General features: G+C 49.5%; 1 protein-coding gene across 1 annotated transcript; it reads left to right on the top strand.

Moving 5' to 3' along the window:
• Positions 1-15,243: 15,243 nt before the first annotated feature.
• On the top strand, positions 15,244-17,888 carry LOC140204403 (nanos homolog 2-like). Its single transcript, XM_072271125.1, has 2 exons — positions 15,244-15,266; positions 17,342-17,888. The coding sequence occupies exons 1-2, from the start codon at positions 15,244-15,246 to the stop codon at positions 17,886-17,888; spliced, it is 570 nt and encodes a 189-aa protein (XP_072127226.1).
• The last annotated feature ends 2,834 nt before the right edge of the window (positions 17,889-20,722 follow it).

Below are 20,722 nucleotides of genomic sequence, written 5' to 3'. Positions count from 1 at the left end.
TGTCCTGTGATTAGGCTGGGGTTAACTCTACTGCACAGGTTTCCTGACATCGGCAGAAATGATGGACAGCCACCAAGAACAGTGTGCAAGACATGTTTTTCACTGTATCTTAGTACATGTGATGATAATAAATCAATATCAGTATCAATATCAATACCAATACCAATATCAATACCAATAATGACACAAATATGAACACCATTATCAATACCAATATCAACACCAATACTAATACCACTATGAACATGAATGCCAATATCAACACAAATACTGACAGCAATATTAGTACCACTATCAATACCAATACCAATGCTAATAAACCCACCCGTAGTTGTCCTCCTGAGATGCCATCTTGAAATACAGAAGTCCTTGAGGTTTGGGTACACAAACAATACCGACTGGGAAGGAGTTGCAATAAATCCTCTCTAAACCCATCATCACCATCAAATGTCCTCTCAGCTTTTTTTGCCCCAAGGAGAACTGGCCTAGCTCCTCCAGTCTAACCCTGGATCTGAAATCCATCCACCCTTCTAGCTACCTTTCCTGGGACCTTCTAGAAAAGAAATAGTCTCAACTGAGACATCTGTTTACTTGGTAATGATGACCATCTGACCATGGCTCATTTTCTGGAGCTCGATGTGACTCACCTATCTTGGAGCAGCAAGACAACATCCATCATCGAAGATTCTCACCACCCAGGACAAGCTGTCTTCTCTATGTTGCCTTCAGGAAGACAATACAGGAACCTCAGGACCCACACCACCAGGTTCAGGAACAATTACTACCCCTCAACCATCAGGCTCATGAAGCAGTTGGGATAACTTCACTCAACTTCACTTGCCCCATCACTAAACTGTCTCCACAACCTATGCACTCACCTTCAAGAATTCTTCATCTCATGTTCTCGGTATTTAATGCTCATTAATTTTTTTCCCGCGTGTTGGGCACATGGCCAAGTGGTTAAGGCGTTCGTCTAGTGATCATGAAGGTCGCTAGTTCGAGCCTCAGCTGTGGCAGCGTGTTTGTGTCCTTGAGCAAGGCACTTAACCACACATTGCTCTAGTCTGTGCGAGGAGTGGCGCCCCACACAGACTTCCAATCTGCGCCTTGTAAGGCATGAAAATGCCCGACGCAGGCCTCTCATGGTCCGAGTCGACGTTCCCTAAATTTTTTTTCTCTTTTGCATTTGCTCAGTTTGTTGTCTTGAACGCTGGTTGTTTGTCTGTCCTGCTGTTGTGGTCTTTCATTGACTCTGTTATGGTTCTTGGATTTACTGAGTATGCCCGCAAGAAAACGAATCTCAGGGTTGTATACGGTGACATATACTGTATGTACTTCGATAATAAATTTACTTTGAACTTTGAAGTTTATTGTCACCTGCACAGGTCCGTGTGTGCACGGGCACAATGAAAAACTTACTTGCAGCAGCATCACAGGCGTGATATAAGCAGCATTCACAAGAAAAACAGAAATTAAACAATTTTTTTAGAAGAAAGAACACAATTATATCAAGAATAAGCAAAGTCCAGTTCAGTGCAAAGTGATCGAAGTGCTGATGGTGTTGTTAAACTGAGCTAGTGATTCGGTTTGTGCTGGTCGGTTCGAGAACCAAATGGTTGAGGGGAAATAACTGTTCCTGAACCTGGTGGTGGGGGATTTCATGTTTCTGCACCTCCTGCCCAACGGGAGCTGTGAGGAGGTGACATGGCCCAGGTGGTGGGGACCTTTGATGATGACAGTCCATGACATGGGCGATCATGGTGCTCCATCTGTCTTTGATCTGACACGTCCGTGCAAGGCCTCCGCTTTAGCCACAATGAAGCTATTCACAGGGTGGAGGAACAACACCTGATATTCCATCTGGGTAGCCTCCAACTGGATGGCACCAACATCAATTCCTCCTTCTAGTAAAAAAAGTTCTTCCCCTTCCTTTTCTTTCTATTCCCCACTCTGGTCCCTTACCTCTTCTCACCTGCTTATCACCTCCCCCTGGTGTCCCTCCTCCTTCCCTTTCTCCTCTGGTCCACTGTCCTCTCCTATCGGATTCCCTCCTCTCCAGCCCTCGACTTTTCCCACCCACCTGGCTTCTCCCATCACCTTCCAGCCAGCCTCATGCCTCACTCTCCCAACCGTTTTATTCTCCCATCTTCCCCCTTCCTCCTCAGTCCTAAAGACGGGTCTCTGCCCAAAGCGTCAACTGTTTAAACATCTCTATAGATGCTGCCTGACCTGTTGAGTTCCTCCAGCATTTTGTGTGTGTTGCTTTTTAAAAACTGTTCTCCCTAAGCACAATGTGGTGTCTAATAGCCACACAGGGGTGTGCGACTGAAGCTGGTTAGAAACTTCTGGCAAGTCTGCTGTCCCAACTGAGCAGCATGGTATCCTGAATAAACGACAGAAATCCTGGCTCTTTTTCTCGATTAGGTTTTGTTCTCTAACTGTTTTCCCAAATAAGTGACTGCCCGCGATTAACCGGAACCCTGGGGCCTCCGTCAGCCAGGGTCATCCACTGATGTTGTATGCCAGCTAGTCTACATGATACACAGGTCGGGGGCAGTACGATACGGAGAGTGAGCTGTTGCCCATATAGCAAGCTCCCCACTCTCCACACTTCTGGTTAGGGTTGCCAACTGTCCCGTATTAGCCAGGGCATCCTGTATATTGGGCTAAATTGGTTTGTCCCATACTGGACCGCCGTTGTCCCGTATTTTCCCCGCTAAGGTAGAGCGTTCCCAGACCCAAAAAAATAACCTACCAAATCATACCAAATAACACATAAAACCTAAAATAACACTAACATATAGTAAAAGCAGGAATGATATGATAAATACACAGCCTATACAAGGTAGAAATAATGTATGTACGGTGTAGTTTCACAACGGAATCGGGAAGATACAAAACCAATTTGTAGAAAAAAAATCGGCACGTACACGCATGTGCACACAGGTGCCCGCGCAAGGCTTCATGGTCATGGTAGTCTTTCTCGGGGTAAACACAAGTGTCCCGTACTTGATTGCTACTTTTGTCCCTTATTTGGGAGTGAGAAAGTTGGCAACCCGACTTCTGATGAACCCAAAGGAACGGCAGAGACTGATACAATTTGGCACCAGTGGCGTTACAGGAGTTGCCAGTCAGCATTGAATTCAACATTAGAACATAGAACATAGAATAGTACAGCACAGTACAGGCCCTTCAGCCCACAATGTTGTGCCAACCCTCAAACCCTGCATCCCATATAAGCCCCCACCTTAAATTCCTCCCTATACCTGTCTAGTAGTCTCTTAAACTTCACTAGTGTACCTGCCTCCACCACTGACTCAGGCAGTGCATTCCACGCACCAACCACTCTCTGAGTAAAAAACCTTCCTCTAATATCCCCCTTGAACTTCCCACCCCTTACCTTAAAACCATGTCCTCTTGTATTGAGCAGTGGTGCCCTGGGGAAGAGGGGCTGACTATCCACTCTATCTATTCCTCTTATTATCTTGTACACCTCTATGATGTCTCCTCTCATCCTCCTTCTCCCCAAAGAGTAAAGCCATAGCTCCCTTAATCTCTGATCATAATGCATACTCTCTAAACCAGGCAGCATCCTGGTAAATCTCCTCTGTACCCTTTCCAATGCTTCCACATCCTTCCTATAGTGAGGCGACCAGAACTGGACACAGTACTCCAAGTGTGGCCTAACCAGAGTTTTATAGAGCTGCATCATTACATCGTGACTCTTAAACTCTATCCCTCGACTTATGAAAGCTAACACCCTATAAGCTTTCTTAACTACCCTATCCACCTGTGAGGCAACTTTCAGGGATCTGTGGACATGTACCCCGAGATCCCTCTGCTCCTTCACACTACCAAGTATTCTGCCATTTACTTTGTACTCTGCCTTGGAGTTTGTCCTTCCAAAATGAACCACCTCACACTTCTCCAGGTTGAACTCCATCTGCCACTTCTCAGCCCACTTCTGCATCCTATCAATGTCTCTCTGCAATCTTTGACAATCCTCTACACTATCTACAACACCACCAACCTTCGTGTCGTCTGCAAACTTTCCAAACCCTTCTACCCCCACATCCAAGTCGTTAATAAAAATCACGAAAAGTAGAGATCCCAGAACAGATCCTTGTGGGACACCACTAGTCACAATTCTCCAATCTGAATGTACTCCCTCCACCACCACCCTCTGCCTTCTGCAGGCAAGCCAATTCTGAATCCAGCTAGGATTTAGAATCCAGTTAGGGACTCCAGCTCCGGATTTTTCCCTCGGGGTTTACTCCCAAAGCCTTCCCTGTGAGTGGGTAGAGCCACAAGACAGCAGAGGTGTGAGATCACAGTTTTCCTTCTCCTAAATGAGATGCCAACCAAGGCTGACAAGCCCCAATTGCCTGAAGCGACTGGTTTTAAGGGACCAATAACCCGTCTTTGCCCCTTCAAATGGTTCTACTGGGCTTAGTAGCTAAGACACCAGTGAAGGACTTGGTTATCAGAGGCTATTTGAGATGCACGCCATTGGGAGCATTTCATAGCAGACATCCCAACTCTCCCGGAAGTTCCGGGAGTCTCCCGCATATCGATAGTGGCTCCCTGACGCCCGGAAATTATATACAATATCCCGGAAATAGATTTTTTTTGAGAGGGAGAGCAAGCATCCTGATTGGTCTCTCTTTGTGCTAAGAGTGGTCCCCGACCACCGGGTTGCGAGGAAACAGTATGATTTGGCGATATGAAACAATATGGGTCAGCTGCACCTTTCCTCATTCCCTGTCACGCACTGCTGAATTTTAACACACGCGAGGTTATCAGTGACCCAAGACGTGCAAAGGAATGGGTCCGTGACCCGTCTGTCAATGTCCCTGGTGAATCATCCATGTCAGCGCAGGAAAAAGATCAACTCCTCGAGCCTGCAAATGACAGTGGGCTGAAAAGTATGTTTGACATAACATCTCTGCCGGCATTCTGGATCAGAGTCAAGGCTGAATTCCTGAGATAGCCACGGAGGCACTGAAAACGTTGCTTCCATTTCCAACATCATATCTCTGCGAAGCAGGATTTTCTGCAATGAGTGCAATGAAAACTAAATTGCAGAATAGACTGGACATAAGGAACCCCTTTCGAGTATCGATGTCTCCCATCACCCCTCGATGGGATCATGTTGCTGCAGGAAAACAAGCCCAGGGCTTAAAGATGTGCTGGGTGTGTTCTGACCACCGCTGTACCGCTGCATTCTTCGCGGCCCGGAGGTTTGGGACCACTGTTACAATTGACTTATCACTACATTCATGCGAGGAACATATGCGCTGTGTGTTTAATATTAAATTCGTTAAATAAACCCCTTTAGAAACGAAATTGAGTGTATTAGCCACTTACAAGTGACTTATAGTGACTTATCACCTATATTCCGGTCGCATTTAACACCCCCCCCCCGGGGTCGGCCGATCCGCAAGAATATTGTCAATATTAAACCAGTCCACAGTGCGAGAAAGGTTGGGGACCCCTGATTTAAACTAGCTGGCTGGCTGCTAAGGAGCTACGCTATTGGTGTCCTACGTGATGAGGCCAAACTCCCTGTAGACTTGCTTAAAGTTGTAATAGAATAAACATGATAATATAATATAATACAAGTACATATTTAATGTCACATTTTCTGCATATACTCAGCTTGGTTTACAGATTAGACAAAATCACTAAACAATGTATTACATACACCCCTTGGAGGTTGGGGGGGTTGTGATATGGGGTTGTGGGGGTGCTACCTCCCTGAAATGAGTTTTTGCGGGGTGGGATGTCTGTAATAGATACTGCGGGGGAGCTTATCCAATTAACCCCCCCCCCCCCCCGCTATTACAACCCTCAGGAAGCAGAATCCACTGTAGAAATAATTCGGTTTACTTTAAGTCAGTCAGTCTTTGAGAAGACGAAGAAATACTTTCAAGCCTGTGAGACAGATAACTGTTGCAATTTAACAATTGGTTAAGGATAGTTATTGTTACTTCCCCCCCCCCCCCGGAGCTGTCAGTGTGATCACCCCTCCCCCCCATTAACCGACCCACCACCAGTACACACGCTTCACCCAGCGTACAGTCACTCTGCATGCGTACACTCAGCCTACGGTATGTCAGCTAGTTGTACACCCTGTACAGCGCAAGCACAGGCCGTTCGGCCCACAATGCTGTGCTGAGCCAGCAGAAAAGCAAAATCAGAAACGGCCAAACCCTAACCCTTCCACACACCTCATAAATATCCCTCCGTGCGCCTGTCCAAACGGCGCTTCAAAGCCTCTCATATATTTCCCTCTACCACCAGGCCAGGCCCTTTGAACCTACCCCCGGTTAGACATTTCAACCCTGGGAAACACAAACTCTCTGACCACTCTGTCTAATCCATATTGAATTTAAACGTGAAATTATATTAAAAAAACCAATGCAGGGCGTTAAACGGGTAATTAATAATATATTCTGGTGATTCGTCTAATCTGAAGAGCTACTGGCATGTAATCGCCCAGAAGTTTGCGTCTTTTAATCGTTGAGATCTCTTGTAGATTGTTAGTGCGAAAGTACTTGAGTGGTCAACCTAAGGAAACAATGTTTGAGAAACCTCCCCGGGCGCCAGGTGGTGTGGAGACACGAAGTCTGCGAGTTTTAACTGATCTTTTCCAGCCGAAGGACAGAGGTCCCACTCTGCAGGCAGTGAACCTTCCGCCGAGCTGATGCCGCTGTTTACTCAGTTACTGCGCTTCTTGCAGCCTTAAAGTGACCTGCACCCGCACCCACTCAATCCCCTGTCCTCTCCTGGGGGACTGGTCGTCGCCACGGGTCAGGACGGGAAGGCTAGGGCACAAACACAAGAAAATCCGCAGATACAGTACTGGAAACCCAAAGCAACACCCACAAAGTACTGGAGGGTACCTATGAAGGGTCTCCGCCCGAAACATTGTCTGTTTATTCCCCTCCATAGATGCTGCCTGACCTGCTGAGTTCCTCCAGCATTTTGTGTCTGTTGCTCATCCTTTCTCTCCGCACGCCACTGGGGGCATCTATTAGGTAGTGGGAGCTTATCCCCACTACCACCCCCAGCTAAAACAACCTCAAGGAATCTTAACACACATCAAGCAACAGACATAAAAGTGGCTGGTGAACGCAGCAGGCCAGGCAGCATCTCTAGGAAGAGGTACAGTCCACGTTTCGGGCCGAGACCCTTCGTCAGGACTAACTGAAGGAAGAGCTAGTAAGAGATTTGAAAGTCAAGGAATCTTGATTTGCATTTTTGCTACAGAACAACAATGCTACTGCTAATAGACCTGATTCTGACTCTGATCCCAACCCATTACAGTTGATCTGCCCCAGCTCTGTGCCAGTTTCCCAAAGTACTCTATTTCCCAATCCGTCAAAAAAATAATCATACTCGTCTGTAAATGCCCCATTGACCCAGCCTCCGCAGCACTCCGGGATCGAGAATTCCTAAGGTTCTGTGAGAATTATTAAGTTTTGTAACGCCAAAACTACATGGAAATAAAGAAAAACATGGGACCAGGAGATAACTTGTCCACATTCGTTTTTACCTTAGACAAGGTGCGCACAAATGACGCGGCAGCGCGATGACGTATGCCATTTACGTAGTTTTACATTAATAAGTAATGAATATTTAAACAAGAAAAAATGTCAAATCAAACAATACATTTACAATATTACTCAGGTATTACTGAAATATTAAATACACAATAACAATGCACCCCAATTTTAAACGATGGTCCCTTTATCATGTAAATTGGTCTTGATGAAGGGTCTCGGCCCAAAATGTTGATTTATACCTGCCACCTGAATCCTTTCTTTGTTTAATTATTCCTCTACACAGATTTATTTATTGAATTACAGCGTTCTGGCCCTTCAAGCTGTGCTACCCAGTAACCCCCGATTTAACCCCAGCCCAATCAGGGGACAATTTACAATGACCAGCCGGTACATTTTTGGACTGTGGGAGGAAACCAGAGCACCGGGAGGAAACCCACACAATCACGGGAAGAATGTACAAACTCCTTCCAATGCTGCCAGCTTGCTGAGTTCCTCTAACTCAGAGGTTCAAAGTTCAAAGTACATTCATTATCAAAGTATATATGCATTCTTCAACCTTGAGATTTGTCTCCTAACAGGCAGCCATGAAACAAAGAAACCCCCAAAAAACAAGCCCATGTATGTGAGAAAGAAGACTGTTTAACATCCAATGGGCAGAGAATAAAAATCCACATTATGTCTTTGGAAAATAAAAGAATACCGTTACCCATAAGAAGACCGCTCAACACCCAATGTGCAATGAAAGAAAACACATCATGCAGACAGTAACCACAGACACGTAGTGCTTCCGAACTGAAGTCCGCAAGGAGTGGCTGAGACGCATAGCTCAGCGCAAGGCCGAGTGAATGTCACAGAGCAGCGACCTTAATCACCTGTACCTTACCTCAGGCCCTAACACCCTGACCTCTTCGATCTGGCCCGGCACTCAACTCTCCAAGCATCAGATTCTGCCGCTCGGGCAGCGATCTGAACCGACTCGTCCTCCCCCCACCCTGAGCTTTTCGATCTGATCCGACTCGTCCTCCCTCCACCCTGAGCTTTTCGATCTGAACCGACTCGTCCTCCCTCCACCCTGAGCTTTTCGATCTGAACCGATTGGTCCTTGCCCCACCCTGGCCTTTTCGATCTGGGCCCCGGCGCTCAACTCTCCGTCTGAGCAACGGGTTCTGCTGCTTGGACATGCCGGACTCCACCGCCTCGGTTCAGCCTGTAAACCACTGTCCAGGCATCGTGTTCAGATGCGTCGATACGTTCTGCCGCTTCTTAACCCTTTCGATGCCGCGACCCCCTTGGCAGTCCAGTGAAGTCTATGGACCCCTTCTCAGAATAATGTATTTAAACCATAAACTAAAATACACAGGATTACAAAAGAAACCTGTTATATTGAAATACAGTTATCAAAATATATAAAAAAACAAATTTGAGATATAGTGATATATATGTGCTTCCTGGTCCCTCAGTATCTCCTCCCTGAACAAAAAGGCCCAGCAGCCTCTCCACTTCCTGACGAGACTGAGGCAAGTGGGGCTCACCCTCCCCCCCATCTTCACTGAGTTTTACAGGAGCACCATTGAGAACATCCTGACGAGCTGCATCTCCATCTGGTCTGGGAGCAGCCGAGCATCGGACCAGAAACCCTACAGAGGGCTGTGAGAACAGCCAAGAGGATCGTAGGGGTCTCCCTAACATCCATCGGGGACATTTATCAGGAGCGCTGCGTACGCAGGGCCCTTAGTATTATCAAGGGCCCCACCCATCCATCCAGCATCCTCTTTGACTTTCTACCATCAGACAGGAGACTCTGAGGCATAAGGACAAGAACGGTCAGGATGGGAAACAGTTTCTTCCCTCAGGCCATCAGGCTTCTGAACTCGCGGACGCATCACCAGATAATGTGTACTGTACCCTTCAATATTTAACTTATGCACTTTACTTTTTTTATCTATGAGTAATTCATTTTTAGATTTAATTCTCACTTTCCTAAGTGGCTGTCTGTTATATGTTTGTTAATGTGTACTACTGTGCTTTACACCCTGTCTGGGGAAACATTGTCTCGTTTGACAGTATACACGTATATAGTTAAATCACAATAAACTTGACTTTATTGATGGATTAAATAACAACTGTATGTTTAAAATACAGGCAAATTAAAATTAAACTTTATTTTATCAAGACATATCAGTGTGAAGGCTGTTGCTTCGCTTGAGTAAGAACATTAAACTGTGGGCGGGGGGGGGGGGGGAAGCTTTGACAAAGCCAGACGCATGTCATGTTGGATATCCAATCTGCTCGATAGTTGGCCATCTACGTTGCACGAGCGTCTGCAGACAGGAAGACTGCGACCGCGTTTGACCTAGCCGCGGGTCCAATAACTACCGCGAATTCCAAGTAGCGGTGAACGACAGAGGATGCTTTGAGTCGCTTGTACCAACTGTAATGTGATATGAAAATATCTGAGGTTTCCACTGGTGACAAAGTCACAGCTACTGCTAATATTACCGTGGTTTGTCACCCCATGGAACACTCTCAGAGACAGCAACGTGCCAGATCGCTAAACTTCAGGCGGAGGTCAGTGGAAATAAAAGATGTCAAATTTTTCCCATCCAAGTTTACGGACCCCCCTTGGAATCTATCCATGGGCCCCAGGTTAAGAATGCCTGCTCCAACACTTTGTAACCCACACACAAAACACTGGAGGCACTCAGCAGGCCAGGCAGCATCGACGGAAATTCTGAACAGTCAACGCCTTGGGCTGAGGCCCTTCATCAGGGCTGGAAAGGGAGAGGAGAGGTCAGAGTAAGGGGGTGGGGGGAGGGGAGAAAGATGTACAAGGTGGCAGGTGACGGGTGAAACCGGGTGGGGTGTGGGGGGGTGAAGTAAAGAGCTGGGAGGACGATTGGTGAAAGAGATAAAAGGCTGGAGAAGGGGGAATCTGATAGGAGAGGATAGAAGACCATGGAAGAAAGGGAAGGTGGAGGCGCACGGGAAGGAGATAAAGTGAGAGAGGGAAACAGGAATGAAGAATGCTGAAGGAGAGGAGGGGTGGGAACATCCAGAAATCGATGTTCATGCCATCAGGTTGGAGGCTGCCCAGACGGAATATAAGGTGTTACTCATTACAACAGTAGAGGAGGCTGTGGTCTGATGTGTCGGAATGGGAATGGGAAGTAGAATTGAAATGGGTGGCCACTGGGAGGTTCTGCTTTTGTGCTTTTTCTAACACTTTGTGTTTGTTGCTCAAAATTTCGAGCATCTGCAGAAACTGTTGTGTTTATTTAAATTGGTAGATCGGTTTATTATTAATAAACTCTTCTTGGGCATCCAGCGGGGTACAGATATCAATTATAACAGACGTTTCAGTGACCAGCTTTGCCATCTTCATCAGGGACGATGCCCAGGCATGACTAGTCCGGTGGTATTTAAACCTCTGTCATCCGTCCCTCCTGATTGGTTACTCGTCATCCAATCAGGTTTCTGCTCTTCCACCTTGTTTACAATCAAATTCCAGCTCTTACTTCGAGCCAGACCTCAGTCTTTGTTAAAATTCTTTTCCTATAGTTTTATTTCAAAGGCTTCCTTCACTAGGCTTTTTTCTTTTTTAGTTCTGTGCCGTCCAAGTCAATCCTCTGGCCATTGCGAACGTAGTGTTCTGCTGGAGCTGATTTCCCAAACGGATACACCTCCTGTGGTCCTTGACACGGGTTTCCACCCTACGTCCCATCTGGCCGCAAAGCCCGAGGAGTGTTTGTTCACCGTATACGCTGGGAGAGCACTAGATCCCTTTTCGGTTTATTAACGTTCTGTCTTTCACACACCAACCGTACAGATCATTTCGTCATATCAGGAGATTGAGGTAGCACAAAGGAAAAGTGGTGACAGAATTCAGAATAGTGTTAGGCTTGCAGGAAAAGTGGAGCTCAGGCAGACAACGAGGCGCAAAGCTATAATGAGTTATACTGTGAGGTCAATAGTCAACCTTATAACCAAGAGGGACGTTCAATCACCTTCTAACAGCGGGATAGGAACCTGGTGGTCAATCAGGGTGGCCGAGTAACACCTTACATTCTGTATCGGTATCCTATGACCTGTTGGCATTAACATCGATTTTTCCTTCCAGTAAAAAAAAAGTTCCCTCCCCCTCCTCTCTTCTTCAGTGTCCCATTCTGACCTCTTACCTCTTCGCACTCGCCTGTCACCTCCCCTGGGTGCCTGCTCCTCCTTCCCGTTCCCCTATGGTGCACTCTCCGCCCCCTTCAGATTCCCTTCTCTCCAGCCCGTTACCCTTCCCACCCACCTGGCTTCACCCGTCAGCTTCCAGCTCTCCTCCTTCCCCTCTCCCCGCCCTTTTAATCCGACGTCTTCCCCCTTCCGTTCCAGGTCTCGGCCTGAAACGTCGACTGTTTATTCATCTCCACGGATGCTGCCTGGCCTGCTGAGTTCCCCCAGCGTTTTGTGTGTGTGTGTGTGTGTGTGTGTGTGTGTGTGTGTGTGTGTGTGTGTGTGTGAGTGTGTGTGTGTGAGTGTGTGTGTGTTTGTGTGTGTGTGTGTGTGTGTGTGTGTGTGTGTGTTGCTTCAGTTTTCCAGCATCTGCAGAATTTCCTGTGTTTAATGTTTTTTTTCCCCACTTTCTGCCCGACGGCAGGGGGTAGAAGAGAGAAAGTCCAGAGTGTGTGATATCCTCGCTAATGCTGGCTGCTCTTTTGTGGCAGTAGGACGTGCGGACCGAGTCCGTGCAGGGAGGCTGGTTTCCGTCGTGGGTTGAGGTGTGTCCACAACTCTCTGCGGTTTCTCATGTTCACGGGCAGAGCAGTTACCGTCCCGAGCTGCGATGGGTCCAGACAGGATGTTACCTATGGTGCATTAATGTGAGGCTCAATGTGGTCATTCCAAATTTCTTTAGCCTGACCTCTAGAGATGGTTACACTTAGACACATAACCCAATTTCATCGTTTGAGATTCTTCCTCGGGATTTTGCAGAGATACGGCATGACGCCAAAAACTTTGACAAACTTCCATGGAGAGTGCGCTGACTGGCTGGTATGGAAACTCCAATGCCCCTGAATGGATAATCCTACTAAAGGCCGTGGATTTGTCCCAGAATATCACGGGTAAAGCACTCCCAACCATTGAGCACATCTACATGAAATGCTGTCTTAGGAAAGCAGCATGCACCATCAGGGACCCCCACCCCTGAAGCTGTGCTCTTTTCTCACTGCTGCCGTCAGGTAGAAGGTACAGGAGCCTCAGGACTCGCAGCACCAGGTTCAGGAACAGTTACTACCCCTCAACCATCAGGCTCTTGAACAAAAGGGGAAAACTACACTCACTTGCCCATCTATTGAAATGATCCCACAACCAATGATCTCACTTTAAGGACTCTTTATCTTATGTTCTCGTTATTTATTGCTATTTATTTATATTTGCATTTGCACAATTTGTTGTCTTCTGCACTCTGGTTGATCTTTCATTGATCCTGTTATAGTTACTATTCCATAGATCCGCTCTGTATGCCCACAGGAAAATTAACCTCAGGGTTAATATGTACTCTGATAATAAAAGTTACTTTGAACTTCGAACTCCCACCGGTGGTAGCATCCGAATGCCCATTTTGTTATGCCCGCTTAGTATTTTAAGATTTGTAAATCATCCTGCATTTAAACTCTATAGTGTACAGATCTAACTTGTTTAACCATTTTCATCCAGGGCTTAGTCCCATCAAAGCGAGTTTGAAATTGGAGATCGAAGGGCCTTTGATTTAAATGTTAACTCAATATAGCGGTGTAGCAGTGACACAATCACAGATCAGGGTTTGATTCCCGCTGCTGCCATATTAAAGGAGGTTAAGGCGAGCTTTCTTTGTCAGATGCACATCGCAACGTTGAAGCATCATTTGGGGTCAAATGATGTACGGGTTGGGGGCGTGCGGTGTTGGTGCTGGAAGTGCGCCAATATTTGCTGGCTACGTCCAGCACAATCCGCACACTGTGTCGGTCGTTGACTCAAAATAAGGCATTTCACTGTTTCGATGTACATCTGGCAAATAAAACAAATCTTATCTTTTAAATCTACTTTCAATTATAGTCATACAACAGTCAGAGAGGGGTAGGTGCCCGGAATGCTGCCTGGTTTGGTGGTAGAGGCAAATACATTAGAGGCTTTTAAGAAACATTTAGATAGGCACTGTTGGCATGTGGCCAAGTGGTTAAGGCGTTCGTCTAGTGATCTGAAGGTCGCGAGTTCGAGCCTTGGCTGAGGCAGCATGTTGTGTCCTTGAGCAAGGCACTTAACCACACATTGCTCTGCGACGACACCGGTGCCAAGCTGTATCGGCCCTAGTGCCCTTCCCTTGGACAACATCGGAGGCGTGGAGAGGGGAGACTTGCAGCATGGGCAACTGCCGGTCTTCCATGCAACCTTGCCCAGGCCTGCGCCCTGGAAACCTTCCAATCCATGGTCTCACAAGACTAACGGATGCCTATATAAAAGATAGGCACATGGATGTGAAGAAGATGGAGGGATATGGACATGGTGTAGATAGGAGGGATTAGATTTGCTTTTTTACTTACAGCAGGTTCAGCATCACATTGCAGGCCGAAGGGCCTGTCCTGTGCTGTACTGTCTATGTTCTAACACAGATGATTCAGCCCATCTAATCCATACTGACCATCAAGCACCAATTTAAACATGAGTCATATCTCTCACCATTATCATATGACATGGGTGACCATGGTCATTGGAGACCTGAGTCACCGCAACCACAAACTGTTCCAGCTGCTACCATCCGGGAAACGGTACCGCAGCATAAAAGCCAGGACCAACAGGCTCTGGGACAGCATCTTCCACCAGGCCATCAGACTGATTAACTCACGCTGATACAGTTGTATTTCTATGTTATATTGACTATCCTGTTGTACATATTATTTATTACAAATTACTATAAATTGCACATTGCACATCTAGATGGATACGTAATGTAAAGATTTTTACTCCTCGTGTATGTGAAGGATGTAAGTAATAAAGTCAATTCAATGCAACACAGGTGATCCAGGTTCAATTCCAGCTCCTGCCTGTGCATTGTCCCCGTGACTGTGTGGGTTTCCTCCGGGTGCTCTGGTTTCCTCCCATGGTCCAAAAACATACCGTTTAGTAGGCTAATCGGTCGTTGTAGATTGTCCTGTGATTAGGCTGGGATTAAATCTGGGGTTGCTGGGTGGTGCAGCTCGAAGGCCAGGAGGGCCTGTTCTTTGCTGTATCTGAATTAAAAATTAAAGCATTCCCATGTCATTCAGAATCAGTATATTATCACACCTATGATCACTGACATATTGTAAGTAGTAAAATTTGTTTTGCGGCCTCTGTACAAATTACCGCAAGATACAATGTTAATAAAAAATAAGGAACACACACAAAGTGCTGGAGGAACTCAGCAGGCCAGGCAGCATCTATGGAAAAGAGTAAACAGTCGATGTTTCGGGCCGAGACCCTTCTTCATGTTTTGGCCCGAAACGCTGACTACACTTTTTTCCGCAGGTGCTGCCTGACCTGCCGAGTTCCTCCAGCATTTTGTGTGTGTGCTGCTTTGGACTTCCAGCATCTGCAGGATTCTTCGTGCTCTTGTTACGAAAGTGCGAGAGAGGAATAGTGAGGTCGAGTTTACAGACTGCTCGGAAACGCGATGGCGGCGAAGACGGAGCTGTTGTAAAGTTTGGAGCATTGGTCTTCAGGTTTTTGTACCTCCTCCCTGATGTCAGTAGTGAGCCCCCAGGGTTGGGAACCCCTGTGATAGGATGTTTTCTAAAAAACTGGTGAGGGTGTACCAGGCTCCGTCTGCACTCTGAAGTTGGGCAGGAGGCATCCCTCCAGCAGTTTGGACTTGATTTGGGCTTTCTAACTAAGGGAAATCCAGTTAATCCGCTCATTTTGACAGTGCTCCAGAGGGGTGAATATTGCTGTGTGCAAGTGCTGACCACTGAGTCTCTCCCTCATTCCTACCAATTGAAGTCACGAGCAGACTTTGGGGCAGCTGATGAGGAGGAGGTGATCACCTGCCAGCTCGTACTCCTTCCTGAGGGTACAGGCACAGAACAAGGCCATTCAGCCCATCAGAGCCTGCTCCACCATTCCATCAGGGCTGATTTATTTTCCCTCTCAACCCCATTCCCCTGCCCTCTCCCCGTAACTTTTGATGCCTTGACTAAACAAGAACCTATCAAGCTCGGCTTTAAATATCCCAATGACTCGGCCCCCACAGCCGCCTGCGGCAACAGTTACCCAGTTCGGACATGGCCCAAGTTCGGAGTAAGACACACTGAAGCAGGTCGATAGCTCACAGACTTTAATGAGAACAGTGTTAAAGGGAAAAGAAAACAATAAACGCTAGGCCAAACAGGGCCGTTAACTAAAACTCTGAAAAGGAAAACGAAGCCGACACTGCGGCTGAAAAGAACGTCTAAAAATTAAACGAACACCGCTAGTCTTCAGAGGCAGTTGACTCGACAGTCCAATTTCTCAGGCAAGGCCGAATGCAAGCAGGTAGTGAAGCGTTGCTGTGTCCAAGTCTCGACAAGCACTATGACGGAATGAACGGAGTTAAATACTATCACAATGAAATAATAATTCGCTGACACGTGCTTATTCACAAGCGCAATTCCAGTATCTACTGAATTCGTGGTCGTGACAGCAACAAATTCCACAGATTCACTCTCTAGCTAAAAAAAATTCCTCATCCCTTCACCCCCACACCTTTTTGTCCTGGCTTCTCCCCCCTCCCCACCTTCTTATTCCGATGTCTTGCTCCTTACTTTCCAGTCCCAAAGAAGGGTCTTGGCCTGAAACATCAACTGTTAGTTCATTTGCACAGATGCTGTCTGACCTGCTGAGTTCCTCCAGTATTTTGTGTGTGCGTGTGTATGTGTGTGTGTGTATATCTGTGTGCGTTTGTGTGTGTGAGTGAGTGTGAGTGTGTGTGTGTGTGTGTGTGTGAGTCTATGTGAGTGTGAGTGTGTGTGTGTGTGTGTGAGTCTATGTGAGTGTGAGTGTGTGTGTGTGTGTGTGTGTGTGTTTGTATGTGTGTGTGTTGTGTTGGTGCATTGCCAAGTGGTTAAGGTGTTCGTCTAGTGATCTGAAGGTTGCTAGTTCGAACCTCAACTGAGGCAACCGTGTTGTGTCCTTGAGCAAGGCACTTAACCACACATTGCTCTGCGACGACACTGGTGTCAACTGGTGCCAACCTGTATGGGTCCTAATGCCCTTCCCCTGGACAACATCGGTGTTATGGAGAGGGGAGACTTGCAGCATGGGCAACTGCCGGTCTTCCATACAACCTTGTCCAGGCCTGCGCCCTGGAAACCTTCCAAGGTTCAAATCCATGGTCTCATGAAACTAATGGATGCCTGTGAGTGTGTCTGTGTGAGTGTGTCAGTAACCTCCTATGGAGAGCGCTAGCGATGGATACAAAACGAACGGCACAGGTTCGCTCTCTATCCCACCCTCGCCTCGATTGAGGTCGGGAGTCGAGTCTGCACACGAGGCCAGCGTGCATGCACAGGTGAAAGCGGACAAATGCAACTTTTCCTGGAGCCTGCATGCAGGGGACGATGCAGGAGAGAGAAAAGCACACACAGGCAGCTCTTTGAAGAGTTGGGTAGTTGTCTGAATGCATTAGCGGCGGGATGGGGTCAGGCCCGTCCAGCTTGTAAATCTGTCTGTCAACCCAGGAGCGGAGAAGATCACACGCCGGACTTTTAAAATTTTAAATGCCTTTGCAACTCCAGGAGGGCACCCACCCGCCTTCTCCCTTCAGCGCGCTGGAGACAGCAGATGTGCTACACAGCAGCGGCCAGCATTGAAGCGGAGAGAGTAATGGACAGGAGCGCCCCAGGAACCCCGGAGTTCGACATGTGGAAGGATTACCTGAACCTGGCCACCGAGGTCGAGGGGATCCGGCGGTCCGGCGTCGGAGACGGGGACGGAGCCGCGCCCGCCGCGCCCAGCCCACCGCCGCCGCCGCCGCGGGGCGCCTTCCGGCCGCTGGCGGTGGGCGAGCGGCCGCTCTCCCCGGAGGCGGCGAGGAAGGACGGCGACGGCATCTGCGCCTTCTGCCGGCACAACGGCGAGTCGCGCAAGGTCTACTCCTCGCATGTGCTGAAGGCGGACGGGGGGCGGGTGCTGTGCCCCATCCTGCGGAACTATGTGTGCCCGCTCTGCCGAGCCACCGGCGACTCGGCGCACACCCTCAAGTACTGCGTCTTGAACCCCGACCGGCGTTCGCTATACCGCAACAGCGGGCGCAACTCGGTGGGCAAGAGGTCCAGGCGCTGACCCGGCCGCTAGCGCCGAGCGAAACAGACACCCCCTTTCAAAAGTTCTATCAGAAAAAAGTTGTTTTTTAGGTTCATTTATATTTATGATGCCGGACTGCTAAAGTCTTTGTTTTAAACTTTATAGAAGTTGTGAGAAATCTTTATATTTCGTCTGGAGACACTGTACAATAAAGCGCATTTCGTTTTTTATTTGAACGCTGTCTCCTCCGCTTGTTCGGAGCTGGGCGGAAATCTCTGCGGGCGGCGGGGTGTCCGTCCCGGGGTCCCGAGGTATCGCAAGCGGCTTGCCGCGGGAGATCAGCAGGGAAATGGACGGTTCGTGTTTCGGGTCCGGAAAACGGGTCGCCGCTGTTTATTTCAGCCGGGCTGGGAGGTACAGAGGGGAAGCGGCCAGCTGAAAGAAGTGAGGGGAGGGAATGAGGCAGGTGAGGGGTAGATCCAGGTGAGGGGGTGATAAGCAGTCAGAGGGAAGGAGGGTCTGGGAGGTGATGGGCGGATCCAGGTGAGGGGGTGATAAGCAGTCAGAGGGAAGGAGGGTCTGGGAGGTGATGGGTGGATCCAGGTGAGGGGATGATAGGCAGATGGAGGAGGGGAAGTGGGAAATGTGACAGTGCCTGGGAGGTGATGGCTGGTTTGGGTGAGCGGGTGCATAGGCAGATGGAGGAGGGAGTGTGGAAAGAGCTACAGAGACTGGGAGGTGAGGGGCGGATCCAGGTGAGGGGGATGACGGGCAGTTGGAGGGAAGGAGGGTCTGGGAGGTGAGGGGGGTGATAAGCAGTCAGAGGGAAGGAGGGTCTGGGAGGTGATGGGCGGATCCAGGTGAGGAGGTGATAGGGAGTTGGAGGGGAGGAGGGTCTGGGAGGTGATGGGTGGATCCAGGTGAGGGGATGATAGGCAGATGGAGGAGGAGAAGTGGGAAATGTGACAGTGTCTGGGAGGTGATGGCTGGTTTGGATGAGCGGGTGCTAGGCAGATGGAGGAGGGAGTGTGGAAAGAGCTACAGAGACTGGGAGGTGAGGGGCGGATCCAGGTGAGGGGGATGACGGGCAGTTGGAGGGAAGGAGGGTCTGGGAGGTGAGGGGGGTGATAAGCAGTCAGAGGGAAGGAGGGTCTGGGAGGTGATGGGCGGATCCAGGTGAGGAGGTGATAGGGAGTTGGAGGGGAGGAGGGTCTGGGAGGTGATGGGTGGATCCAGGTGAGGGGATGATAGGCAGATGGAGGAGGAGAAGTGGGAAATGTGACAGTGTCTGGGAGGTGATGGCTGGTTTGGATGAGCGGGTGCTAGGCAGATGGAGGAGGGAGTGTGGAAAGAGCTACAGAGACTGGGAGGTGAGGAGCGGATCCAGGTGAGGGGGTGATAGGGAGTTGGAAGGAAGGAAGGTCTGGGAGGTGAGGGGGGTGATAAGCAGTCAGAGGGAAGGAGGGTCTGGGAGGTGATGGGTGGATCCAGGTGGGGGGGTGATAGGGAAGGAGGGTCTGGGAGGTGATGGGCGGATCCAGGTGAGGGGGTGATAGGGAGTTGGAGGGGAGGAGGGTCTGGGAGGTGATGGGTGGATCCAGGTGAGGGGATGATAGGCAGATGGAGGAGGAGAAGTGGGAAATGTGACAGTGTCTGGGAGGTGATGGCTGGTTTGGATGAGCGGGTGCTAGGCAGATGGAGGAGGGAGTGTGGAAAGAGCTACAGAGACTGGGAGTTGAGGGGTGGATCCAGGTGAGGAGAAGTGATGGGCAGACGGAGGAGGGGAGTGAGGGAATAGTGACAGAGACTGGGGGGTGATGGGTGGGTCCAGGTGAGGGCGGTGACAGATGTGGAGGTAGGGGGCAGTGGGGATTGTGACAGATGATGGGAGTGATGGGTGGAGCCGCAAATGATGGAATCCAAGGGGGAAAGGAAGGTGGGGAGGGGCCGATGGGAACAGTGGGGGGGCTGTGTGAGTGGGCGGCTGTGTGAGTGGGGGAGTGGGGAGTCGGGGGCTATGTGAGTGGGGGAGTGGGAGGGCTGTGTCACTGGGGAGTGGGGGGGCTGTGTCACTGGGGAGTGGGTGGCTGTGTGAGTGGAGAGTAGGGGAGCTGTGTGAGTGGGGGGCTATGTGAGTTGCGGGGCTGTGTCAGTGGGGGGCTGTGTCACTGGGGAGTGGGGGGGCTGTGTGAGTGGGGGAGTGGGGGGGCTGTGTGAGTGGGGGAGTGGTGGTTTGTGTCAGTGGGGGAGTGGGGGGCTGTGTCAGTGGGGGACTGGGGGGTGTGAGTGGGGGAGTGGGGGGGTGTGAGTGGAGGAGTGGGGGGCTGTGAGTGCGGGAGTGAGGGGGTTGTGAGTGGGGGAGTAGGTGGGCTGTATCAGTGGGGGAGGGGAGCTGTATGAGTGGGGGAGGGGGGTCTATGTGAGTGGGGGAGTGGGGGGCTGTGTGAGTGGGGAGGCTGTGTGAGTGGGGGACTGGGGGGCTGTGAGTGGGGGTGTAGGGGGGGCTGTGTCAGTGGGGGAGTGGGGGGGGCTGTGAGTGGGGGAGTGGGCTGTGAGTGGGGGAGTGGGGGTTTGTGTCAGTGGGGGAGTGGGGGGCTGTGTCAGTGGGGGAGTGGGGGAGTGGGCTGTGAGTGGGGGAGTGGGGGTTTGTGTCAGTGGGGGAGTGGGGGGGCTGTGTCAGTGGGGAGTGGGGGTTTGTGTCAGTGGGGGGGTTTGTGTCAGTGGGGGAGTGGGGGTTTGTGTCAGTAGGGGAGTGGGGGGCTGTGTCAGTGGGGGAGTGGGGGAGTGGGCTGTGAGTGGGGGAGTGGGGGTTTGTGTCAGTGGGGGAGTGGGGGTTTGTGTCAGTGGGGGAGTGGGCTGTGAGTGGGGGAGTG

This window comes from Mobula birostris, chromosome 10, assembly GCF_030028105.1.
Source record: "Mobula birostris isolate sMobBir1 chromosome 10, sMobBir1.hap1, whole genome shotgun sequence".
Taxonomy (NCBI): Eukaryota; Metazoa; Chordata; class Chondrichthyes; order Myliobatiformes; family Myliobatidae; genus Mobula; species Mobula birostris.
Note: the sequence above shows the minus strand (reverse complement) of the source record. Positions and strands in the feature narration are given on the sequence as shown.